General features: G+C 46.2%; 2 protein-coding genes across 2 annotated transcripts in view; both read right to left on the reverse strand.

Moving 5' to 3' along the window:
- Positions 1 to 12,722, reverse strand: part of plxdc2b (plexin domain containing 2b) — a 57,098-nt gene extending 44,376 nt beyond the window's left edge. Inside the window, exon 1 of the mRNA XM_067251843.1 lies at positions 12,424 to 12,722. Within this exon, the coding sequence (XP_067107944.1) occupies positions 12,424 to 12,526 (103 nt within the window). The 5' untranslated portion in view covers positions 12,527 to 12,722. The remainder of the gene's footprint in view (positions 1 to 12,423) is intronic.
- A 6,081-nt stretch (positions 12,723 to 18,803) lies between these two features.
- malrd1 (MAM and LDL receptor class A domain containing 1) overlaps positions 18,804 to 27,299 on the reverse strand; it is a 30,277-nt gene continuing 21,781 nt past the window's right edge. The window contains exons 24-33 of the mRNA XM_067252218.1: positions 26,098 to 26,255; positions 25,488 to 25,689; positions 24,096 to 24,374; positions 23,667 to 23,792; positions 23,038 to 23,104; positions 20,930 to 21,018; positions 20,580 to 20,676; positions 20,304 to 20,364; positions 19,544 to 19,651; positions 18,804 to 19,409 (exon numbers count right to left, since the gene is read on the reverse strand). Coding sequence (XP_067108319.1) covers positions 19,317 to 19,409; positions 19,544 to 19,651; positions 20,304 to 20,364; positions 20,580 to 20,676; positions 20,930 to 21,018; positions 23,038 to 23,104; positions 23,667 to 23,792; positions 24,096 to 24,374; positions 25,488 to 25,689; positions 26,098 to 26,255 — 1,280 coding nt within the window. The 3' untranslated portion in view covers positions 18,804 to 19,316. The remainder of the gene's footprint in view (positions 19,410 to 19,543; positions 19,652 to 20,303; positions 20,365 to 20,579; positions 20,677 to 20,929; positions 21,019 to 23,037; positions 23,105 to 23,666; positions 23,793 to 24,095; positions 24,375 to 25,487; positions 25,690 to 26,097; positions 26,256 to 27,299) is intronic.

Raw genomic sequence — 27,299 nt, forward strand, 5'->3', positions numbered from 1 at the left:
ATGTTGCTTCTACTATTTTCTGCATTGTCTTCTTACAGTATTAAAGTCATCTTAGAGCAGTGGCAATGGCTTTCTGTCCATGAGCTTCACTACCTGTTAACTGTCAGCTGAACTGTGTCATGGGAAATCAGCTCTGTCTGTACTAAAATAGGTCAGAACACGGCCCTATCTTGATACTGTTACCTCATACTTATATATACTAAAATCTTCTTCCTGAGATTTTCATGTTTTCTCAGACTTCGATTAATAGACAGGTTACTGTACATATGCAGTATACTTTTGTTGCTGTTGTTTGGAAGTTGTATGTAGTAATAGTTTGAGCAAGGTTGGATTTTGTTTCTGTTGCTGACACAAACACAGATGCACACATGCCGGCACGAGTATACTCTTCCTTGTTAAACGAAATCTGTGAATGAATAAATTCCTGAGCAACAAGGCTGAGTTTTACAGTGCCTGAGAGAAAACAGCTTGGGCAGAAGCTTTTAATGACTCAGTAAAACATTCACATCTGGTGGAGAAGAGGAGGAGAACAGGGGAGAGGCAAGGAGAGAAACTAGCAGAAAGGGGAAGGAAAGACAACCAGCCATCCCCAAAGAACTGTGGTGAGTTTAAACCTCAGGGTGCGTGACAAGGAGTGTTGGGAGAGGGGAAATGACGAGCGACAGAGACAGCAAAAAAGAAAGGAAGAAATTGGATAAAACCGGAGAGGGAGAGAGGTTTAAGAGAGAGAAAAACTGAAGAGAGAGAAATATGACAGAGCTTAGGGTGTGACAAGAGAGAATCCGACAAACAAAAAGATGGGATTTGACTTGACTTGATTACTGTGTATTCTCTCCCCTGCCCATTTCCCAGGCAAAGGGCGCCTGTCCATCAGCCACACCACAAAACAACAGTTGAGACCATCTCCTTTTGTCAGTTGGCTGCTTGACTTCAAGGTTAAATAGTTTAACCAGGGGCAAATTATACCCCCCCCCTCTCAGTTTTTCTGTGTTTACTGTCTTCTTTCCAAGACAGGACCTGTTTTCCTTCACACAGCTGTGTTGTCCTATCAGGAATCCCCAGCCCTCCAGCCCTCCAGCCCTCCATCACTTGTCTACTTTATGGAGAACACCAGGACCTTCACTGCTCAGAGGAAGTTCCTCTCCAGTAACTGTGGACCCTCAGGGCATCTGCCGTCTTTATACAGCGCCTTGCACCTGTCTTTCCCCTCACCTGTCTGATGTAAGGACAGACACACAGACAGACAGGACAGACAGGGTCCCATTATTCCTGCCAATCACTCTGAAATCCTTTTTTTTCCGCGGGCACCCGGCCGAGATGTCACTGAGGCAGAGACCTGCTTCCATTACCTGGCTGTCACAGTGATTGTGCTCTCATATCAGGATGCATGTGCACCCTGTCATGTCCAGGCTGGGGCTTGTCACTGCAAATCTGCCACCAGACACAAACACCAGGACTGAGGCTGGGAGGTGACAGCATCATCTACTCACAGTGAAAGTGATTTAACACCTCTATGTGACACTAGAAAATACAAGCCGTCATTGCAAAGTGCATGAGTGATCAGAGGCCTCAAGTCACTGTTTTAGAACCGGCTAACCTCTTGGGAACAGAGAACCAGCCAGTTATGACAGTGTATGCCCCAGTCTCTGTGGTTCTCTATATATTACAGCTTGGACCCAGTCCCCTAGATGTGCACTGAATAAAAGCCCCACACTTACCTCATCTAAAAAGAAATCTCAGCCATGAACAATAATAAAGTGACCCATTAAAGGTTTTTATGTCCTAAATAATAAAGAAGAATTGTGTTCAAAATATTTAATAAGCCAGTTTGGAAAATGAGATCATGAGATTTAAGGGATGAGGGTTCTAGGCTACCTCACAGAGGGTAGTATGCAAGCATAACGTTTTTTTGATGAAATAATAAATGACAGTTTGAAAAAGTAAAACATGATGAGCAGAGGTGCTGCTTTAACTCCCTCTGAACATGGTGGACAAATTACTGTTCCAGCCAGTTCATTGACCCAGAAACCCCATTAACTCGTTCTGTAATTCCCCGAGACACTTGCTGTTGTCCGTGTGTAATCATAGCTTTAAAATGATGGGCAGCATGCTCACACTTGGTCCTGTTAGCCAACGACAAGACTACTATGTTTTGTGAGGGCAAGATTCAGTCTTGTACTTAGCCAAACCTGAACATGAAGGACTATCAGTACGTGAACAAAGCATCAAATCTGCCAGAGACCGTTTAGTTCACGTGTCAATCATAGACATGTATTTGTTCACCAATTTATTTCTCCATTTGCCCGTCTGACAAGTTCAACTCTCATCTGACAAATGTGTCCACTTTTCAGTATCTATCTGGTGCTTAATTTCTCCATTATGTTTGTGTATGTGTGTTTGTGTTCTCAGGAGGCTGCGGTGTCAGAAAGCTGGGAGGGGGGGCATTTTACAACCCAAGCTCAGGGTCAGAGTTCAAGGCAGTGACATGCTCGGGTATCGAGCTCTCGCTTCGTGTTATATCAGCCGTCTCCTTTTGGCCCACACATCTAACCAGCCAGGGAAAGAAGAAGGAGGAGGACAAGAGCGGCCTATTCTTTACTGCTTGGAAATCTCCGAAACGCTTGCAGTGTCACGCGCAGCACTTTGCCGAACACAGTGAATAATATCCCATAAAAACTGACTGGGCCAGCTCAGGTGTCTCACCTACACACACCATGGCTGGAGCTACAATAGGAGTGGGCCAAAATACCCACGCTGCATCTGGTTTATCACCTCGGTATGATACTATAAAAAATAGTCCGTCGTGACAAAGTGCATGGATTGGCAATGAAAGGGATTAGTGATGAGACGCCCCAAAGTACCTGCTCAACCACCTCTGGGCTGATAATGAAAGTTCCCCTAGAGAGAGAGACACAGCACTAAGGAGGGGAGACAGTATTTTTGACTTGTTGTGTAGATCTTTAGTAAATGCAATTAGCGATGTGACTACAAAGAAGAACCAGAAGTCTAATGATTCCTCAGCATGTATTAATTTCCGTGGTTCTTCAATTTGAACACACAGAGAGACAGAGAAAGAGACAGAGACAGAGACAGAGAAAATGGGAGAGAGAGAGAGAGAGAGAGAGAGAGAGAGAGAGAGAGAGAGAGAGAGAGAGAGAGAGAGAAAGCATAAAGAAAGAGAGTCCAGTCCTCCAGCCTGTGTCCTCAGCTGTGGAGTGATCAAGTCCTCCAAACTCCTCCAGCCTCCAGCTCATTAAAAACACATCCCCTCTCCCCTACAGAGAACAGCAGGAGTGGCCGATCATTAGGCCTCTCCCTCTAATCACATGTGACACAGGAACGTTAACTCAGGAAACCGGGGAAACGAAATCACATTCACATAGAGAGCCAAGGAACGGAACCGAGGACTGGAACCACCACTAACACCCCGGGTTTTGGATCACAGACTGTGGGGACAATGGAGAAGAAGACGAGGCGATCAGAGGTGATGAAGTTCATGTTCATTTTCTATGTAACTGGATTAGATTTTTGTCAGAATTTTCTCCAGTGACAGAGGGAAAAATAGGTTATATCTGAGGTTCTCTTTTATACCTTTCTCATTCATGCCTACATGATTATATCAGCGATGTCACATCCATCTTATCCTCTTAAGAGGAACCTTAGGAAGGGCCTCTTTACCTCATATCACTATTTAACCATTTTGTATTCTTCCTCTCATTTTCCCATCTCTCCTTATATCCATGTCACTCTCTTTCTAAAGATCATGCAAAAATAACCCACCCATGTCAGGTGAGGGGGAGTCAGGTGGCTGAGCGGTAAGAGAATTGGGCTAGTAATCAGAAGGTCGCTGGTTCGATTCCGGCTGTGTCAAAAACGTTGTGTCCTTGGGCAAGGCACTTCTCCCTACTTGCCTCGGGGGGAATGTCCCTGTACTTACTGTAAGTCACTCTGGATAAGAGCGTCTGCTAAATGACAACATGTAAATGTAATATCTTCTGTTTATCTCTCATTCACCATCAATACCTGGCAGCTGTGAAGTGTATAATAAGATCACACACACACAGACATACAAACACACACTAACTCACAGACCTGCACACACACTCAGTCAATGCCACCGTGGGGGCCCAACCTTTTAACAAGCCATGTGGATTCATCTATTCAGTTTGTGAATGTTGATCATTAGCAGCAATAATCTGCCAACAATAAAACTGTATTCTTCCTCAGCATGTCTTGATGTTCCTCTACAATCTCAGATTCATGCTGTTCCACCAAGTCACATAGAAAACTGCTTCAAGAAAAATAACTTCCACCCTGCATGCGGCCCCACATCTGGTATGTGAAAAAACCCTGCACAGGGAACCTGGTGTCAATATCCCCTCTGCCCCTCCCCCCCCCCCCCACCAAAAAAAATGTTTTAATAGTCACAAAACGTCACTTAGCTTAGCAAATAATGTCAAATAATTCATTGTTGTTTATTCTCATCACAGCTTGTTCGATTTCTGAGCCAGAGTCAATAGGTTTGACACGCAGCTCATCCATCACAGCTCCAGACAGCCCTGTAGAGTGATGTCTGCCTGCTCCACAACATAAGCTGCACTTCAAACTCAGGATCACAACACAAAACAAAGATGAGAACCTGATGAAATGGCTGCTAGTCTTTATTTAGGGCATTCTTGAATGTGTGGCAGGAGTGTTGAGTTGGCAGTGAGCGAACCCGGGAAGTGGGAGTGTGGCGGGGGGGGGGGGGGGGGGGGGGGGGGGGGGGGGGGGGGGGTTGGGGAGCCAGACACTTAATCAATACCTAGCACCCATCACCTTAGCCAGACACTCATGACCCCCAGGGCTCGACAGCTCCACCAGCCTGATAAGAGACAGCACAGACCGTCACCGTCCCTCCAGGGAGACAGGGGAACTTTTATGCTTCCCTCGCCACCGAGCCCCAGTGATATTTGTGGGGGACAGGGTGTGTGTGACGTCATGTCTACCACCCACCACAAACCTTCTTTGGGACGAGGATCCAGCCATTAGCGGGACACGGTGGAACAAACAAACTACTAATTAAACTGCCATCATTAATTCACTCAGCATCCAATTACTGTCATCTGGGGTAACTTGCACAAAAGCTGGTTAATGAGAGTCAATTACATTATTGTGAAGAAATTAGTGTTTGGAGCCCCACCTGAGAACCTTCCTGTCACATAAACTTCAAAGAGACCCACCCAAAGTACCAAAATAAACCCATGTTTACCCGAGCAAAGACAAATATAAAAGTGTCTATGGTAGCCAGCCAGCTTGTAGTTAGACCCCTGGAATACCCTGAGCAGCAGCAACCATCCACAGCCTGAGGAAAATTACTGGATGGGACCAAACTCTTTAGGAGGATGAACACACAAGTTGAGACATTAAGTGCTCTGGTTCTCAGGTGTTGAGTCGCACTGAGTACGAGACTAGAGACTAGACACCCAGGTGTCTGCCAGGAAGAAAAATAAAATCTGTAGTTCATATTCAAATTCTGTCAGGTAATGTAAATGTTAACAGGTCATTTTTTAACCATAAAGCAGCCTTTGAAGATTCCTGTCCTCGTTTCTAACCACCACACAGTCAGGTCCAATGACATAAAACACATCACACACTGACCAATTCCAAAATTACAATGGCAAATTCTTATACAACCTCTCCCAAATCGCTGAGTTCAACTAGCATGTCAAATCTAATTTTACTCATAAAACAAAAAAAGCTGTGGGTTTGAATTACTGTGTGTGAAATGCTAGGAAGGAAGATGGGGGCTACTGTTATTGTCCAGCTGTACGTCTCTCTGTGAAATACAATTAATTTGCAGGCTGGTTGCAAGGCATTCCACTGAATTAAAACAGCCTCTGCAAGTCTCCGGTTACCTGAGTAGAAATGCCAACGGCTACAATACGTCCTCACACAGACACACGGCTACCATTCTACTTTGTTGTTGGCAGCCTATGTGAGTTCAGCTCCAAAATCGCTCCCAGTAAGACACAGAGACGCCTGAATACTTAAAGTTGAAAGCAACCAGACACACTTCACCAGAAACCCTTGTTGATTCCCATCACAGTTGTGCTACCCCGTTAGATATTCAGCCCTCACTGAGATTTAAAGAATGTTCCGCCAGGTAAGCATAACGACCTCAGATATCCTTACAAAATAATCACTGGGTCTCTGAGGGGAGTAAGGAGGAATAGCTGGAATAGATGGTCTGCTAAATGAATAAATGTCTCTGAAGTCTTAGAGATTTCCATTCTTTTGTCTTTACAGGTACAGTCTAAACTCAAAGTTAGTATTCGAGGAAATCCCTCTTCCTGTGTAACCACAGTGGGAGGAGCTCCCCACTCTCCAGACTTAGTCTCCATTGGGACATGACAGCTGAAAGACAGCAGGTGTCTGAGAGCTGACCCAGAACCAGTCTGTCATTCAGTCAGTCAGCCAGTCTGTCAGTCAGATCTCAGTTCCTCCATACTGCTCTCTCTTTCACAATCCATGGTCATTTTCCTGTCAGTTAGTACTCATTCTCCCCAGTTCTGGATGACTCACAATTGTTGGGGTGTATCTCTCTATGGCTAGTCATGACTAACAACAATAGTGTACCAAGACTCACCAACCCAAGAGATTTTTTTTAAATCAAAACCTTGAATGAATTCCTCCATTCTAACCCGAGATGTGCATGTGGTCGATGCCCGCAACATTTGGAAACAAACAAAGTCCCATGAGGCTGAGTTGAGCTGTCAGTGTTTCGTCGCTGCAGGGTCTGGAAGCTACATGTCAGGATGAGTTTGGAGTGGAGCGAACGAGAGAGACATATGGACCAGGACACACTCCTTATGTCCCAGAGAACCAAGACTGGGCTGTTGGAGATGGAAGGGGAGAATGAGAGCTAGACATGTAGAGAGTGAATATGTAGAGAAGCCATGAATCAGCTTCAGTGCTTGCTTGAACTTGTTTGCAGGTTTAAAACACAGTTTTACTGTGACACAGTAAAGAGATGACAGCAGACAGCAGGCCCGTTTGTAAGCTGCTGTAAACGAGAAGATGTCAAGATTCCATCAGTGATGACAACGCCACATGAATGTGAGACTGTGGACATCTTATGAAGCTTCTGGAAACAAAGCCTCTGAAACATAGCTGTATTTTTACTGGCAGCCTGCATCCAATGTCACAATGAGAGTGAAAATAAATAGAGGTTGAAAGGAATGTTGGATTGGTGGGTTTGAAAGCATAATATGAATATCGTAAAATCTGGGTTGAGTTTGGGGCTGTGTAGATCCTGTTCATTAGTACAGGAAACTACATAAGACACAGAAGATCAAACAAAATACAGAGCAAAGGGAGATCACGAAATACATGAATACAAACCATAACTAAATAAATACTATTCTCCTCATCTCTACCTTTCTCTCTCTCTTTTTTATTTTGCCTTAACTTTTAGCACTTCTCTCTCTTTTTGTCTCTCTGTCTTCTTTAATACAGACACAAACATACACATGCTTGCAGATGGACGTGTAGCAACATGTTGTCAGCCCCACTGAGTGACACAGCCCGTTCTGGGACAAAGGTTCCTTCCGCCCACCTGGCTGTGGGTGTCAAGCCTGTTGAAGGCAGGGTGTGTGTGTGTGTGTGGGGTGTGTGTGTGTGGGTGTGTGTGTGTGTGTGTGTGTGTGTGTGTGTCAGGGGTTAACTTTTCTCCAGCTTGCCGGAAAGATTCCTTGGCCCCCCGCCTGGACAGACTCCCAGACAGTCTTCATCACCAACTGTTGTCTCACACACACACCAAACGACATCAACCTCTGGCGTCTCATACAAAACATATGAAATCCCTGAACGGTCAGGTGTAGTGGATGACACCTTGTGATAGTCCAGAGTCTATTCCCTGGTTGTGAGGGCAGCCAGGGATGGAACATTTTCTCCAAATACCCAATCTACTGTTTGATCATCACACACTCTCCCCTGCAGGCGAAAAGGAAGCTGAAAATGCTCCAACTCAAAAACACAATTTCTCTTTTTCTCTTTTTGGACTCTCCTACTCACTGCTGCCCAGCTGTCTGTCCAGCTGACAGACAGCCGGACTCCAGATAATACAGCAACCTGGGTACGGACACTGTTCACATGCTTATCAAATCAGCTCTTCCCCACCTGGCAGAGCTGAGGAGTTCTGTGAATGCATGGAGAATGAAAATACCTTTCCCTTTCTCTCTCCCTCCCTCTCTCATAGATAACACTGCACTGCCTCCCTCCCTCCCTCTCACATAGAAAACCCTGCAATCAGTTAAGCTCCTTCACATGTAAGTCCCTCAAGAAAAAAAGTCATCTCCAATCTCCAGTGTGTGCTCCTTTGACAGACCCTAATAATCACTTAAGTTCTTAAGTGATTTTAATCTAATAAACACAACCCTAGAAGAGAAAGCCCCTTCCCTCCTCCTAAAGCAGAGGCTGGTAGAAGCTCAGTGACCCTGCTGAATCAAAAGCTGCAGGTGGAGGAGAAAGGTCTTCAGGCTCATGTGAAAGACAATAGCGGGGTGGATAAAGAGCAGCTTAACTGTGCTGGCTTTCATTAACTAGCGGCCTCGTGTCTTTGTCTCTGAGGCTATTGAACCCTCTACTCTGTCCGTGCCCCCTGCCCAATGCACCCCCCCTACTCATACCCTTTCCACACACACACACACACACACACACACACACACACACACACACACACACACACACACAGTTGTGGGTCCTCCTCAGAGTGAAGGGGTGGACATAGGATGACAAGTTCCAGGGTGTGACTAACGTGAGAGCTTGGTGGCTGCCGTGTGCCCCCCCACCCCCAACTACCCCCACCTCTCATCCCTGCATGGGAGGGGGGGGAGGCAGGACAATGTTCTGCCGCACCACCGCCCCCTCCCCCTCCCTCGCCCCCCTCCACAGACCATCATCCAGCCCCCGTCATCCATTCATGGCAGCTTCTTTCAGCAGGTCATTCAGACAGCCAATAAAGAGGCCGGCTCCTTCTGTGCATTATAGAATGTGCAGTGTCAGAAGGAGGGGGGAGTGGATTCCAAGAAGGCTCACACACTGACCGTAAGCCCCTCCTATCCCCTCCCTAAACTCAGCTGAACCTCTTCCCCTCTGTGGAGAACAGACAGGTCTCTTTGTGAAACAGTCCTCTGATGATAACCTGCCTAGTCATGAAGGAGAACCAAACCGGGACCGAGAGAAAGCAGACTATCTTAGTCATGAAGGGCAAACCCTTTGAAGGTTGAGTCTAACAAGCCGCGCATTGAGCATACAGTTTGTGTCCGGGTGCATACATAAGTGAACTGTATCTTGGTCTTGGTGAGTTGGAGTGATTGTGTGATTGTGTGTGTGTGTTTGTGTACAGCGTGCATGTGCAGCGTGTGCATCTGTGTGCGTCTGCATACAGTCCAGTATCGAGGCGGCTCCTGCCAATTTGATAGATGGAGAACTGGCCCACACGACCATGGCCAGGCTATCAGCACCTGTCCATGTTAACCCTCTGTCTACCACAGAACCCATCCAGCCCAGTGCTGCTCAGCCCAGAATAACACAGCCTCAGTCACTGCACACCATGGTACAGTCTCCAACACAGACATAGCTGTCCATGACTCAGTGACATTCCACAGAAAACCACGATCCTAGCACATTAGCAGCCCCGAACACAGCAGTTTGAAACCAGACCTCACCGCTCCACAGGGCCAGCAAGGAGAAGGAGAGAGCGTTGTGACGTCGCCTGTCTCTTGCTTGGAGGCACAATCGGAGTGAAAAATGAACCGAGCTTGCTGCTGACGTCAGCCGTAGATGGTCACAGAGAATGGGGTAGGGGTAGATTGGGAGCGTTTAGATCACCGGATGTTCTCTAAGACTGCCCAGATGGACACAACAGCCAGTCTAACTGATAACTACGAGGACAGGCATGTGTGTGTGGTGTGTGTATGGCCGTGTATGCACACCATAGACATCTGCATACTGTACAGTTATGCAATGTCACGCACACATACTCAAACACACAAACACACACATCAGGCTGTAGGTAGTGAGACAATCTCATCTCTGCCCATCTCCAAATCCTTTACGGCTGTGGATCCCAGTCAATGGGAGAGCCAGTGACAGTCTTTGTGCAAGCGAGTGCTTCACCAGACCAACCAATCCCAGAGGTGCCAGCAGACTGGAGATCCTCACTCCTATGGGCTGGTAAGACCACTACCCCCATGGGAGCCAAACGAAAGGACGCACTCCTCCTCTTCACCCAGCCCCCAAAATAGTGCATGTCGTAACCCATGACAAGGAAAGCACTTCACCTAGAAGATGGAATCTAAAAATATTGTCCCACATACGGCTCCAGGGAGGGGGGGGGTCATCCTCTCTATGTGGAACTCTGAGTTCATCACATCCACCGACAAGGACAGGGACCTCCAGATAGTCTTGGAGCTAACTCTCACATACATGGAGGTCTGAGAACTTCAAAACAGAATAGTGATGGTTGGAATTGTGTCACTTTCATATGTAAACCTACTGTAGGACACTGGTTGGAGCAGCATGATCATGCCAGTCTTCCTAACCTGAACAGTGTGGTGAGGGACGGGCAGGTGAAGCAGCAGAACCAGGATCTGTCCTGTAACATGAGCTCTTTATTATCCTCTCACAGCACCGTCACTGGCTGATCCACTGCTTGCCAAGGGAGATGGATTAGGTCCATAAAGAGAGACAAAGTACCTGTCAATAGCGCAGTAAAGATAACAACATGCGTGAGTGTGTGTGTCTGTGGGCGTGCCTAATTATTTTTCTCTCTTTCTTTCCTCCCTCTCTGCCGAACTGTCTGTTTATTCCCTCTAATCAAATACAGTACTATACATACTCCAAACACTCCAAACACCTTGGCCCCGTCTAACACTTACACTGCCATATGAGATTACATTTCCCCCACCAATCCTCCTCGAAACAAGACCAGGACTATGAGAACACAACCCATGTTGGCATGATGTCCTCCAGGTGTCACAGAACCAGTCTGGAGCAAGTCTAGAACCCTGAGAAAACATGGAACCACTCACTGGAACCCAGGGAGGGTAGAATGGAGTCCCTGGCGACAGTCCCTGTGAACAGGGCTGACACATCATCAGCATGTGAACAAACATACTTCTCCCTCTTCACCCACCCCCTATCCCCAGTCCCTCCCCCCTCTCCCACGCCCCCTACCCTCTCTATTTCTCCCTCTTTCCTTCTAAAACGGTGGTTATTCATTGCTATGTTTTCTGAGTGTTGAATTTCAAAACTGGACACTCCCAGACTGGCGCAGGATGTTCTGGGTCAACACTCTTAGATGAAAGCAACTCTCCCCTACCTGCTTCTTATCTCCCTCCCTCCCTCCTTCTCCATTGGGGCTGATCTGGCATCAAATAAGACCAGAGTCCTGCAGATAGCAGTTGCATTGAGAGAGACCTTGGTGCTAAGGCTCCCCAGGCACTGTTTGGCCAGATTCAATCTTGTTCATTCTCATTCATAATATTTACTGTAACTCAAGATGAAGGATTTTCGTATCATCCAGGTGTAGTAAATTGACAGAATACCACCGTGTGCAACGGTCTCAATTTATCTTAGGAACATATCCATGATTAAAGGATAACTTTTGACAATGGGCGTGAGCCTGATTTATAAAAGAAAACTAAATCTCGACATGGATGTGTACTGTACATAATGACTTAAACAACTTCGAATATAACCTGTTTGCAACACTATATATTTACTAAGAATGTTTCAACGAACTGTTCTGGGGCAACCTATACATTGCTGGAATAAAAGAGGAAGACAATAGCATCCAGTAGGCTATCAGTTGCCGACCCGAGAACGCTTTCCATCTCTCCAATTTAATGCGCGCGCACCTGCTCACACAAAAACACGAAAGGATGCATGCATGGGAGCGCCAGCACACACATGTTCGAATACTCCTATCCAATATGAACCTTGCCCCTACTTCCAAATGTCATTGCAAATATTGTAAATACATTGGCCTCCATTTCACTGTAGAATTATCTGGTAGTTAGCGCATGCTTTTGGATGCACCTGATGTTGTCCATCAATACAATTAATCAAAGAATGTTACGCGTTTAATCCCAAACACGATGAAAACAAAATTATCCTTTTACTTTACGCGACAGGTGAAATGGCTGTTTCGACAGTGAGACTGTGACATCACACAAAGAGTAGACTATTTTGGTTTTCTGTTACGAATCGGAGTTGTGTTCTAACTGTCGTGCCTACTTTAGGATGTACAAGAGATAACAATGAACGTAAAATATAAGCCCACATAACAAGACACGCTTTATTTGTTCACTAGCCTATGTTTTTTAATAATTGGATAATTTGTGTAGGTCTTGGAACCATCAAAATTTCGGGTCTTACCGCTTGTTGTTATCTCCCCTCGAGTCGTTTGAAGCGCATTTCCAAGACAGTGTAAAACTAAAACAACTCCAACAATAAGGTCGAATGTCTTCACACCCGCCATATCCGAGGTCCACAGGTATTGGTTATGTCCCCTTTATATGGATATTTGTTTTTCATACACAAATTGTTTTCACGTTGACTCCGTAACTGTGCCTCTCCAGGAGCCAGTGTTTCCACAGCGAGACCTGTCTGTTCTGCTCGCTCTAACAGGAACAGCGGACGTTCGGTGTTGTTTGTTTGTGTTTGTGTGCGTGCTTGCTTGTGCTGGGTATGCGAGAGTGCGCGCACACGCTCGTCCAAACAGGTCCCAGTTCACAATCCAAAAAAGCAACACAGTTCAAAATATTGAGGTCATCTAAGCTCCGCGGCGTAACCTACACAGATCTCATTCCGACGGTCCTACCCGAGAAGGAGAAGGAGGCGCAATGTGGGCTGCGCTCTCGAAAGAGCAGGGTGCACTGTCCCCTCTCCCCCTCTCCCCCCTCAATCACCAATTCACCAATAGTGTTCAGTTTCTTACAGTGAGTGCCACCCCTTCATCACACACCCAGTTTACTGTAAGCTACTTACCACAATTAGGTGTACAGGAGCGTATCCGTTCATCTGCATGTATTTTGTACAGTTACACTAACGGGTATCCTACATGTTTTCCTTGGTGTCGGTCCACACATTGGTACAGGGCAGGAATAAAACCAAAGACTAATACTATAGCCTATGATGTGCATCATTAAGTCATCTCATCACAAACGTGACAGGGCAAAATAGTAAAATCCTTGCTTTCCATGTTGGTATAATTACTTTAGATCACTTAGGGTAGAGATGTATCCCATAAGCTCTGCCTGGACCTCCTCCATGGATCTCTCAACCGGACACAGGGCTGCCTACTCTGGACGGTGTCCTATTGTATCCTGCCTGTTTCATTTACCTTCCAGGACTTTAATGCGTTTGCACATATCAATGTTAAATTTAAGGTTAGCCCTATACTTTTGCACAACGGTAGGGGCATCTGACAAGGTTGGCCAAATGGCCAGAACACTAAGTTTCCCTCTCTTCCTCTGTTGCTGGTTGAGCTCTCGCTCCCTGCGCACTGCCTTCTGTGGCCATTCCATGGCTTTGAGTTTAAAAACTTCAATATTTTCCCACATTGAGTTATGCTCGCTTTGTGGAATGGGTACTTGTCTTCAAAGGCTACAGCCTCGCTATTGTCCTCTGCTGAACTCTAGCCTATACATGGGACTAGAAAGGCAGTTTAGGGAAATTGATGGCGTGTTGCAATCATATGACAAATTATATTCTGTTGAATACAGAATTGCAGCCAAAGAAGTATTATGACAACATAAAAATGCAAACCCTGCAAAAGGTTATTTTAATTACAGCTTTTAGATATGGTTGACAATTTAGGCTATTGTAGCCAGGCTATAGTAGCCTAAACCAGCGTATAAATGATTGGAGCGGGAAAGGTATAGGATGTTATTCCAAGACCGTACTGAAACACACTCAAAGTAAAAATGGAAAGTTCGGCAAATTACAATTGAGTTAGTCCATGTATCATACCTGGACAAAGTAGCCAACTTGACCTATAGGTATCTTGCTTGCGCACCACCTGGATGGTTGCAGCGCTGGTATGAGCGCCCTCTTTCGGCAATAGCTTTCTGTAAAGTGAATATGTAACAGGTTGGCGTAGATTTTTTCTGGATCCGTCATTCAAGAAACGTTTAAATAGATTATTACTATCACGCTGATTAAATGAAAGAAGAAATGAAACTACTGCAGCCTAAATTTGCATAATATGATTAAATAAATATGATGTAATGATTATCATTATGAAGACAATTTGGTTTTAGCAAAACAAGGCTGTGTTAGACTGCTTTCTCTGATTTCACCTATTCACGAACATGACAGCCATTCCTCGAGACCGTGTTTGGCAACCGGCTGGGAAAGCTCCTCACTTGCTTTGCCAGGCAGCACATGTGGACCAGTCTTTTGGTCTGAAATGGCTGCCGTCCACGCCTTAGAACTCTCTCCATTCTCCCTCTACCCCTGTGGTTGGCTGTGATCCTGCCCAGGGAGAACCAGTTGGACCACATACATTTTCAAATTAAGACACCCTCACCATGGGAACAAAGAGGCCAACAGGACCTTACCATAGTTATGGAAAAGCTTCATGGAAATACAATTATTTTCATTTCATAAAGACCTCCTTTTGTAGGTAAATGTTGGCAGACAGGCATGAAATCATGCATGCAGCATTTGTTGATAATATGAGTTTTGGAAATGATTTAATAAACTGGAAGACTAGTTTATAGTTTATAATCTAAGTAGGCAGCTAGCCTACCAGTGCCAGTTAATCAGGATGTCAACAAGTCACAGCTTTGCCAATCCACTGTCCACCTTCCAAAGCCCACCTTCATTGAGTCCCACATTATACTATATAGAGAAAAATGATTGCATACATTTGGGAGGGGAGTCAGCCAACAACCCCAGTGCAGCACTGCTAACTGGATTTGTCGCCTATCTGGAGAGGACAGAGGGCTGTGTCAAGTGAATACAGTGGGCGATACTGTACCAGCACCAGCTAAGTGTCTGTGACAGCAGAGGTTGGCTGGATGAGGGGAGTTGTGGATGAGTTTCACTGTGGATTAAGAGATGGGGACCAGGCTGTTTATGCAGCAGGCCAATACTGGGGAAGGAAAAAAGCCAGAGACTCACACAGGTACATTAATGTCCTAGTATGTTGCCTGACAACAGCTCATTGTGGATGTGAGGATTGGTGGTTGCTAATGTTTCCACTTGAGTTTCACCACATATTTCCAGCTTGAATACATTGCTATGCACTGGATTGGCAGTTCTGGATTTGTCTGCTTCTGAATGTTGCTGTTGGCTACTATTACTTTTGACGACCTTGGAAATCTTATTAACAACATGCAGTAATCTTTGATCTCAAGTTCAAGCTGTTTCAAACCTCAAAAACAGCAGACTGTAGAGGAGGTTGTTGGAGGTTGGGGGGGGATTATCATGATTTTGAAATTCTTTCACTTCCTTGTAAAAATGTTCAAACAGAGATGTTGAGAAATTGCTTGGGTTTATGTTGTGGTGATATGACAATTATTATCTGCTGACAAGGTTAGACTGGAGACTTCCACATCCCTTTATTTATCCATTTGTCTCAAAGTTGGGGGCCAAGCAGTAGATGTTTTTCACAGGAACATTGACATCTGAACTGCTGGATACTGGACCAAATCCATGTATCATTCTAGATACACAACATTGGCATTCGCTTACTGTATGCACATATCATGTACTTACATTTATGCTAATGTACAATGGCACAATACCTACATTGTACTGTGTGTAGACAGTTTACAACTTACACGCAAATTATTACACTGAGGGGATTACAAAGACTTAAAGTCAGAAGGACAAAATCATTCCAAAGTTTGCTAATGTTTTATTCGCCCATAATGTAGTTGGGCACTTGTGCGGTGGCCATCAAGGCCATAAAGCTGATTGGAGTGTTGTAGCCGTAGTGACTTCACTCAGGGGCCTGGGTGGAATGGGATTCAGCCTCCTTCAAAGTGGCCGGCCAGGGCAGAGTCAGAGCCAAGACGCCTGCCTCCAAAAGAGCTTTACAACTCTCTACTGCTGACAAAACTCTCTCTCTCTCTTTCTCTCTCTCTCTCTCTCTCTCTCTCTCTCTCTCTCTCTCTCTCTCTCTCTCTCTCTCTCTCTCTCTCTCTCTCTCTCTCTCTCTCTCTGTCTCTCCCTCTCTCTTTCTGTTGTTTTGGCGTAAATCACTTTTCTTTTCAAGGAGTGAAATCATTGCACGGTGGTGAAGAGGCGGTGGGTCTAGTCTCCTGCTCTGATCATCATGTTTCACCAGTGTGAAACAGGATCACAGACTGGAGGGAGCCAGAGCCCATACAGGGCAGGTCAGACACAACCCCCCCCCCCATCTCCATCTTTGTCCATGTTCTTATTTTTACTCTCTCTCTTGCTTCTTTTGTGTAGCACTTATATTTGACTCTCTCTCGCTCTCTTCCTCTCTCTCTCTCCTATTTATCTCTCTTTTTTCCTATGTCTCTTTCTCTCCTCATTCTATGTAATGCAGCTTATTGACTCATTCGATTAAGTTCTGCTTGAGGTGTAATGTCAGGCGGAGACAACTTAAAAAATCGTTGAAAAAGGAATGAGAATCACACACAAATCCGTTCACACCTAGCAGGCACCTCAGGATAGCCAGGGCTTCTCACCCGGCGTACATGGCACTTACAGCACTCTTGTAGGGAGTCAGGTGGCCGAGCGGTGAGGGAATCGGGCTAGTAATCCGAAGGTTGCCAGTACGATTCCCGTCATGCCAACTGACGTTGTGTCCTTGGGCAAGGCACTTCACCTTACTTGCCTCGGGGGAATGTCCCTGTACTTACTCTAAGTCGCTCTGGATAAGAGCGTCTGCTAAATGACTAAAATATAAATATAAATATAGAGTAAAGAGTTTTAGAGCAACATCATGTACAGAAGAGTCCCTTAGCTTTCCACTGTGCAGATGGTGTTCATTCCCAAAGCTCGTTCAGGGCAGGTCCTGCCAGGTGAGTCTCTCAGCACTGAGTCTCTCCACAGTGCTTATGGGCCCTGGCACTGGAATGAAAGGAGAAGGTTGGGACTGAGTGTCTGTCACAGCCCGGCTAAAACACTTTAATGACGGTGAGCCACAAAGAGAGAACAAGGTCAGCTCTGTCCTTTTCTTTCCACTTCTCCGTCGCCTGGCCACCGGGAGCTTTTCCGTCCCACAACAGCAGATGTTCGCCAAGTTTCGAGATGTACTATTGAGGGGATATGGAAACTCAAGTGGCTTGCAGTTTGCTTGGGAAAGACTCAATGTGGTGCACCCCACAAAGATACAATACACATCTTTGACTGACTCGGTTGAGTTTTTCTCAGCTAAATTGGAGAACTTTTGGAATTTCACATCACACATAGTCAAAAATAACCCCTCAGGATTTATAGTAATTAATAATTAATGGCTAAAATGACGAAAGCCTCTTATTATGATCTTATTTTCATGGGCTGAAATACAGACCGAACTTCCCAAGCATCATTCCCATTGATCTAATTTGATTGATCTCACATGAGCAATCTAACTGAAACACTTTTTCCACAGTAAAATAAACTGGTGCCCTTTAAACACCGCTTCTCTGCAATCAATCAATCTGCCAGGCCTCGTTTTTGTGTTTCATAGGGAAAACAGCAAAACGATAAACCTCAAAATCGCGTTAATTAAGGAATGCTTCAAGAGATATTGACTTGAATTAAAAAAGTTAATCAAGCAAAGGGGGTCAATAAGGGGGAGCGCATTGAAGCAGAGAAACCAACTCAATGTTTAGGGTTTGCTGAAGTGGATTAGATAATTGGCTATTGCCTATCACATTCAGCAATATAAATTTCTTTGAAGAAATTATTACCCCCCCCCCCACACACACACACACAATCAAGACAGAGAGAGTTGAGGACTCATTCTAAACTGTTGGAGAGAAAGTTATCTTTCACATTGACTCGGCAGACCTGAGACTATGGTTACCGGGTGTAAGGGACAGAATGAAGAGTTGGCCTGGACTGAGAGACAGCAGGGCTGAAGTGGAGGATGGGCAGAAACCCAGGAACACACTAAAGGCCGTAACAGTTAGCCCTTTCCTCTCATGCGGCACCTGCCACTGTTACGCCTCATTTAGGAAGATACATTACAACAGTAAGCAAAGTGAAGGCCAAGGTTTTTGAAAAAATATTGTTTTGGCTCGTTTGCCAACTTTGAGGGTCAGGAATCGTTACATTACATGAGGCTTTCGGAGAGTGTGCACTGGGTGTCAATAAAACACTGACCTTTGCCTCGGCTCCAGGGATAGCTAGCATAATTGGAATAACAACAGGCTGGGTGAAAACAGCTGACTGGTGTTGCTTTACAGAAGTGCGTCAACAAAAGCCCAATGATGGGAGCTGCGCTGGTCTGGCTAAATGCTTCCAGGAGCTCTCCTCTCCCATTCAGTGGAGAGAATAACGATGGTTCCAGAGACTGAGTCCAAGCTCCCAGGAACAATAGGAGAAGAGAGAGAAAGGTGGTGGTGGTGGGGGGTGGGGAGTGGGGGAAGCGCGGGGGAAAAGGCAGTTGGATGCACATTCTCAGTCAGCTGACTGTCACGTGAGTAGTGTGGGGAGATTAAATGAAGAGAAGGGAAGGAGGAGGTGTGTGTGTGTGTATGTGTGGGGGGGGGGGGGAGGTGCATATGTAACATGTAGCATTTTTAAGTGAAAAGGACCTGTGTCAAATTATCAAATTATTTTATTAATTCAGGAGACATTCACCTTGTAACACCTTGTAAAGAGCACAGCTCAAAAAATTTTTTTAGTCATTTTACATTCTGCAGAAAGCCGGAAAGAGACGGGGTACTCATAACTGCCTCAATACCGTTATACAGTCACAGGTTTGGATCGCTCTGTATCATTTTATTACTGAACAACCCTACTCAACGCCACTGAATGTAAATTTAAAATGCCAAATCATGTTGGAACACAGGCTGATACATTGCCTGAATTAAAGATTTACGATGATCCAGTTCCTCACTATTAGAAACATATGTTGAGACATGCTGGAAGTACACAAATCCGAACCTCAAAACAGCTCAACTTTACGCAGAAAACATGGACCGAAAAGGTGCTGAGAGGATTCATAACATTGGTTGCCAGATAGCTTCACAAATACATTTCTGAATATTTCACCAAGGCTGTTGTCCATCCTGGGCTGTGATGGTGATAGTAACATGACTATTATGGCTGTTGTTATTTGATGTTGTGATGTGTGGTTATGCCTCTGAGCTGTTGTTAGCTGCCCCAGCTGAGGGGTACTGGTACAGTGGGTTTGGGAAGGACAGTCTGGCATCTCTGTCCCCTGGACCCTGGAGTACACGCACGCATGCAAACACACACAAACACACACACAAACACACAGACACAAACATATTTTATACATACAGACAATTATGGTAATTTTCAGTGGCCTGTCAGGGACTGTGTGTGTTGGAACCCTCACCTCCACATTCCTCCTCCAGGGGTAGACGCTGATGGGCAGCCCAGGACCCTCACCCATCCGTGGGTTAGAAGCAGGGGAGGCCCTGGGCCTCACCTCCAGGGAGGGGGGCTGGAGACAGGGTGACGGAGCAAAATAAAAAAATAAAAAGATGAGAAGATGAGGAAGAAAGCATGGATACAAAAAGTGGATGTGAAACACAAAACAAACAATGTGTGTCTATATTGTGGGTTTCTCATGCTTACTGCAAGAGGAAAGGCCTCTCTCATTTTAGACTCTCTCTCTCTCTCTCTCTCTCTCTCTCTCTCTCTCTCTCTCTCTCTCTCTCTCTCTCTCTCTCTCTCTCTCTCATTACACACACGTAAAATACATTAGTACATAATAAAAATTATGACATCTGTCTTGGTGATGTTTATGCAGTTTGCACTCCTGCTGGGTTGCTTCTCAATGGTAGCGGAGAGACTGGAGAGCTTGGATCTAATGCTCCAGGCATCTCTCTCCATCTCTCTCTCTCATGCTGTCTTTTACCCCCTCCTCTCTCTCTCTCCAAACACATACAAAAATTGATGTTCCCCTTCTAAAAGGACAATCGTGGAGGACATTGTTTAACCACTAGGACCTTTAGCTATGTCAGATGTGGTTAGCTGACCTATCAATACAGAGAGGTGGAGTAATGTGATTTAAATGGTTGACTAATCCCAACTACACATTCAAAATTAAATACAGAACATACTAAAGTGATTGATAGGGGCTCCGTACTGACCTCTGACCTCCAGTTAAAGGCCGCGTTATCCATCACGCCATAGTCCATGAGATCATGCTTACTGTGGAGTCAGCACATTAGCACATTATCATCCCTATCTTCCTCCTGCTCTTCTGCACAACATCCTCATCCTCTTCTTCATCCTTATCTTCCTCCTCCTCCTCCTCACAATCATCCTCCTCCTTTTCATGATCATCAATGTCACCTCCTTCTCTTCCTCCTCATAGTCATTGTCATCTTCATCATCAGTATAACATCTTAAACCACTGAACTTACATCAAAGATTGCTTCTTCAAGAACAGAAACACAACAGAGACTGTGATTCCCGCTATCAGAAGGACCAGTCCAACAGCTATTCCTGCGTACATGGTCTCTGAACAGAACACGCAACACATGGGTACAGACTGTAAACACATCCTGTAAACAAATCCATCACTTTGACCGACAGTCTGTCTTAATGTAAACTCATTGACGCCTGTACATTTCAGTAATTAAATTAAAGTAAATAATTTTCTTTGAATTCTAAATGAATTCTAAATGAATATAATGAATCATTTACAAATCACAACTCTTATGGTATAAAAGTCTAGTTTCAGAGCTTGTGTTAGAGAGCAAGATTTGTTTACCTAGTTTTGAGTCAGGTTCAGGGGGTAGGATGGAGGGAGAAGGCTTCTTTTTCACATGGCACCGGATGCCCGTCCAACCAGGGGAGCATCTGCAGTCATAGATCCTCACGTCACAGACTGACACTGGCATTGAGAGGCCAGCGTCGACCACTCTACTGTAGCATGGCATCTATTCATACTGAGACTTTGGTGACGGACACAAGGAACAGTAAAATGATGACAGATTGGGACATTTCGGCCCTGACAGAGAACACAGATGGCGGCATGGAATCCAACCACACAGGACAAAGGGGGACACCCACTCTACCAACTAAAAACATAAAAGTACTCATATTGAAAGCTACTAGTTTCATCTTTCAATCTTACACGGACATAAAGCACAGCAAGAAAAGTACTGTATAAATTGTGATCTCTGACAAATGGTTGTAGTACTGCCCCTGGGAAAATAACTGCTTCTCAAACGTATTCTCATCCAAGTCCACATCTGTTCAATATCATGGCTAGAATGTGGGGAAAGAGCCATGTATGAGATGGTCGAATGCAGAACACGCTGCTTACATTAGGGCTGTTTTATCTTCATTAGGGTACAGTGGGCTAACTGGAAAGGTTGTGTGGCCAGTGTGTGTATTTGTGTGTGTACTGTACATGTAGGCGTGTGTCTATGTGTATGTGTGTGTGTGAGCCAGCTGAGATGGCTGATGGTGGACTGTCCTTGGTTTAGGTTCCAGCCCACCAGGTGTATTGGGACTAGTATGCCAATGATAGTGTGAAGCCACTGTTTAGACAGGCAGTGCGTGGTGGTGGTGGTGGTGGTTGCAGGGGGGTGGAGAGGTGGGGGGGAGGGGGAAGTAGATGATCACGAATGGGGGGTGTATTGGTCACAAAAAGACACAGGGAGGAACAACATTTGATGGTTGAAAAGAAACAGAGAGAGAAAGAGCAAAAGGGAGATAGAGACAATAGGATAAAGGAGAAAGAACAAGAGAGGAGAGGAGAAGAGAGATCAGAATTCTCTATGCCAATATCACCCCCCCCCCCCCCCCCCCCCCCCCCCCCCATAGCTTGGCACATTAGAGCAATGCACAATGTTAAAGACGGATTCAGCCCAACATTCCTGGAGGGAAACAATTTGCATTTAAATGTGACATTCTCACGGCATTGTGGGAAAGGACAGAGGATAGCATAGCTCTGTCAGTCAAGTGACTTTGGAGTCCAGATGCCCCCACTCACATAAACTCCCTGCCCATCTACATGCCCCAGAGCTGCTGTAACCCCTGTCTCAAGCAGAAAAACACACCAAAACTGAGGGTGACTGACAAACCATTATGAAATCAACAAAATCAACCATTTAGATAGTTTGATAAGACCTGAATAGATTCTGAATAGATTTGATATTTCCAGATGTCATCTGCAACAGACATATCAGTGATGTATAGAATATTGATTATGTATCAGCTCAAGTATCTGAGGATCATCAGGTCTGCGGACGAAAATCTGAGCCAGGAGCAACTTCTGAATATGCTCCAGTCTCTCCCAGCTCTGGTCTCTCAGGCCATTGTGGGTTTAGGAGAACCAGAGAGGAGGAACAGAGAGGAGGACCGTGGAGGTTCAGTCACAGTCCCACCAAATTCACAGGATTAGTCTAATGTTCTGGTCTTTTGCCGACCACTCCCGCAAACTAGACCTCTAGGGGGGGGGGGGGGGGGGGAATGTTCACATTTTGACCAGGAACATCTATGAAAAGTCCCCTTGGGGTAAAATGTGTGTGTGTGTGTGCGTGTATATGAGTGTGTTTCTGTGTGTATGAAAGCTGTTGGGGGATAAGCTTAGACTCCCCTACGGTCTGTGGAGCGTGTCTTTTCCAGGGAATGAAACAAGACTGATGGGATTTCCATGTTTTAAGGCAGCCAAAAGTGAGAGAAAAGGAGAAGGGAGCAAGGAAAGAAAAGAACTAGCATCTATCTTTGTTTGTGTCTGTTTGCGTGTGTGTGTGTGTTTGTGTGAAAGAGGGAGACAGTGAGGGAGGGAAACAGAGGTAGAGAAAGAGTGTGAAAGTATGTATCTGTATGTGTGTGCTGCATCTGGGTGTTGTTTGTACTCCTACTCACATGCAAACCGGCCCATGATTCTCCACACGGCACAAGCCGTGATCCAAACAGTAATTTGGTTGACATTCTGTCAAAAGACCAAGCGCAGAGTTCAACATCATCCTGTTAAACAATGTGAGGGTAGCAGAGACATACTAAAAAGATAACTCCATGTTTCCAACATCCTACTGTATATCCTATGTCCTCCTTGTTCTCAACACTGTACCGCCAGATAGCTGTGTCTTACAATAGCCACTCGTCATGTCTTATTGACCATATTCGACCATTTTCTCTATTTAATGATCATGCAGAAGAAATTCTGGACTCTGGCCTGATGGGCCAACTGGGATTCTGAATTACATCAGAGAAGTTCTGGCACTGCCTGGAGTGACCTATGAAGTGGGCCTTCAATACAGAAAAAGCACCTTTGGGCAACACACAGATGGGTTTGAAGGCAGGAGGACAGTTTATAAACCCCACGATTCATCCCCAAAGCCCAGTGTTCTTGCCAGAATCCATCCAAACATCCCCCACCCAGAGCCAGCTCACCCACCTCAGAAATCCAGCATTCATTTCAAGCCCAACAAAACACATTGACTGGCGCCAGAGAGAGACAGGTGCAAAAGGCACCAACAACATTCAAACGTTACCATGGCAGCTGGACTCATCGGCATGGAAGGTGAGACAGTCGACAGTTTGGTCGCAGCGTTGGAGCTGGGGGAAACACCTGGGGGGGCTCTCACACACCAGCTCCCCCACCTCACACTGCAGCAGAGCTGGGGGGAGGCACAGCAGAGGACAGAGAATGACATGGAGAGTTGAGGAACTGATGGGTTTAGTACAGAGAGAGACAGAGAGACAGAGAGACAGGGAGACAGAGAGAGAGTTAAAGAGGGAGACAAAGAGAGTGTTCCGACCATAAATCACAATCAATATATTATTTAACAGAAGGAAACTTGAGTGATCGCTCTGGCTGGATTTGAAGCTTCGTTCACACATCCCTGCTTGGGTGTTCTCGAGCTGTGTGTGAGACTCACTACACACAAGCACACATACAGGCACAGACAACACACACTTACGGCAGCTATATTCGTCCTCTCCATTGGGGCAGTCAGGGACCCCGTCACAGCGAAATATGGAGGGCAGGCAGCTGGAGTCTGAGCACTGGTACTGGTCTCGGGGGCAGCGGTCCTGGGGGGGCACGGTGCCCGGGGTCAGGCTGGGACACTGTTCCTCATCTGATTGGTCAGCACAGTCGGCCTGGCCGTCACACCTCCAGCTCAGGGGGATGCAGTAGAAGGAGTAGAGACACTGGAACTGGTCTGGGTCACAGGTCAGGGGCTGGGGGGTCACCAGGCCTGGGAATGACACAAACACACACACACACCCACAAGTTTACACATAGACAGTAGACACACAGACACATACACACATAGACACACATGGACATACAGAGACACACATACATGGACACACACACATGGACACCCACACAAATGTATGCATACACACACACAGACACACACACACACACGCTCACACACAGTGTATAAGAACAGATGGCATGAATGCCTGCAAGCATAAGATGTGTTTCCACACTTGCAGGCAGGCCTACACACACACCCACAAACACATATTTTGGAACACATAAAAGAGACTACTTGGAAGACCAACGGCAACTCTCACTACACATCCTCTAGCAACACAGAGGGCACTTTCTACTTCCTTTTTGCTGTCTATTCTCCTCACAGAGTGTGAGGAGTCCTTGAATCGAATGTGTGAACTTGTAGTGGATTGTGTTGGCTCTAATGATCTAGCCTGGGCAATTGAACAGGGAGAGAGAGAGAGAGAGAGAGAGAGAGAGAGAGAGAGAGAGAGAGAGAGAGAGAGAGAGAGAGAGAGAGAGAGAGAGAGAGAGAGAGAGAGAGTGCATGTGGGCATGTGTGTGTGTGTGTGTGTGTGTGTGTGTGTGTGTTCATGGAGGCAGAGAGGAGAAGAGCAGTGAAGAGGAAGCCACAGGCAGGCTGCTGTTATAGGTGGTGGGGTGTGGGTGGGGGAGCAGGGGAGGGAAACAACACAATACAAATGTAATTGCTTTTCTCCCCCATTGCTCTCTGCTCTCCCCAGCTCTGACCCAGACTCCACAGTGAATTTATATGGGCCTATGGGGCAACAGGCTCCATTAATTCAAACACTTCCCCTGCCTAAAGAGAGCACTTTATAGACAAGACGAAAGGAAGGAGGGAGGGAAAGAAGAGTGTGGGGAAGAGTGAAACAGAGAGATGAACCAAGGAAATAGGGTGTTATTCAAATGCGGGAAGGTGTGGGAAGGGTGAGAAAAGAAGAAAGAGAAAAGGTAGGGATTGATGACTGTGAGAGAGAAAAAGAGAGAGAGGGAAAGAGAAATAGAGAGAGAAGAGGGGAGAGAGTAAGGACAGAAACACAGACAGCGATGGAAAGAGATAACCTACCTCCAACTGTACACTCGGGCGTGAAGGAGATGTCATCCAGGGCGATGTCCGTCCAGATGTCTCCGCCCACCTCGGCCTGGAAGCGTACCCTGAACGGCCCCGGGTTGGACACTATAACGTTGGCGTAGGACCACTGGTCTCCGTGGTTACCGCTGGCGGCCCACATTAGCAGACTGGTTCCACTGGGTTCCAGGGTGAAGACCTGACAAAACCCAGAAACAGGTATGAGCACCAGGTCAGACACTGTCTGTCTGTGTGTCTGTGTGTCTGGAGGGCTGTCCTTCTGTTTGTTTGTCTGCCTGCCTGCCCTTCTATACTATGGACGTGCTGTAAGCTGTCACGTCATGACATTCACAAATGTAATTTAATGTGCATACAGGGCAGAGATGCACAAGTGAGATAAAATAGATGAGACTACCTCTGACTGGTGTAGCCAGCTAGTAAGCTGAAACACTGAGATGTAGGTCAATCAGGAAGGAAGGGGAAGTTTCAAGAGGACAATCTTATTCTTGGTCAGGAAAACTTATCCTACAAACGAGGGCTCAACATGATTCAAAATAGTAGGGAGGGGTATCTCTCAGGAGAGGCGTGGCAGTGGTGTTGGTCTCACCTTTAGAGTACCCATCTTCTCAGAACCAAGCATGTGAAACCAGAAGCGCAGGTGGCACAGGCCGATACTGGCCGGGAACAGGTGTCGCGTCGTCACCGTGGCGATGTCCCCCTCCCTCTGAATGGCTGAGTGGACGTACAGGTACCTCCCCCCTCCGTCTGATTAAGATAAACACACACACATAAGTATGTACATACACACAACCACACATGAACACGCTCACACACACATACACGGACACACACACACATACACTGGCTGTATCAGTGATCAAGGATAGCTCCAGTGAAGGGTTTCCAGACATATAGCATCCCGCAAGGACAAGTTCCATAAGTACATGCTGCCACTCTCTTACATCCTCACACTGATGCAACAGCCCAGAAACCAGTCTGAACTTGAAAGTTGAATCATGTAAGTTAGTGTTGTGTCTAAGATTAGACTACTGTGTTGCTTTGAAAGGCCTTTTGTTACCTTGTGTTGTGTCATGCAGTGCTTAGCATTGTGTTACAAATGACTGAAGTGTTCTCTTCGAGGGGAGGTCAGAGAGGAGACACCAGAGGGGTGAAGCCAGAACAAAGGAACGGTTTTCCACATCAACTGGAAGCGGAATTTTCTGTACATTAGAAAACCTTTGGGACTGTAAGACCACCTTGTCCACCAGACAGCACAGAGTCCTGAGGGCTTGTCCACCAGACAGCACAGGGTCCTGAGGGCTTGTCCACCAGACAGCACAGAGTCCTGAGGGCTTGTCCACCAGACAGCACAGGGTCCTGAGGGCTTGTCCACCAGACAGCACAGGGTCCTGAGGGCTTGTCCACCAGACAGCACAGGGTCCTGAGGGCTTGTCCACCAGACAGCACAGGGTCCTGAGGGCTTGTCCACCAGACAGCACAGGGTCCTGAGGGCTTGTCCACCAGACAGCACAGGGTCCTGAGGGCTTGTCCACCAGACAGCACAGGGTCCTGAGGGCTTGTCCACCAGACAGCACAGGGTCCTGAGGGCTTGTCCACCAGACAGCACAGGGCCCTGAGGGCTTGTCCACCAGACAGCACAGGGTCCTGAGGGCTTGTCCACCAGACAGCACAGGGTCCTGAGGGCTTGTCCACCAGACAGCACAGGGTCCTGAGGGCTTGCTCCCTCGTGTCCTTCTCCCTCCACCATAAACTGGGATTTGTCTGTGGATTGTTTCATGGGACCCCTTT

This window comes from Osmerus mordax, chromosome 15 (assembly GCF_038355195.1).
Source record: "Osmerus mordax isolate fOsmMor3 chromosome 15, fOsmMor3.pri, whole genome shotgun sequence".
In the NCBI taxonomy this organism is placed as follows: domain Eukaryota; kingdom Metazoa; phylum Chordata; class Actinopteri; order Osmeriformes; family Osmeridae; genus Osmerus; species Osmerus mordax.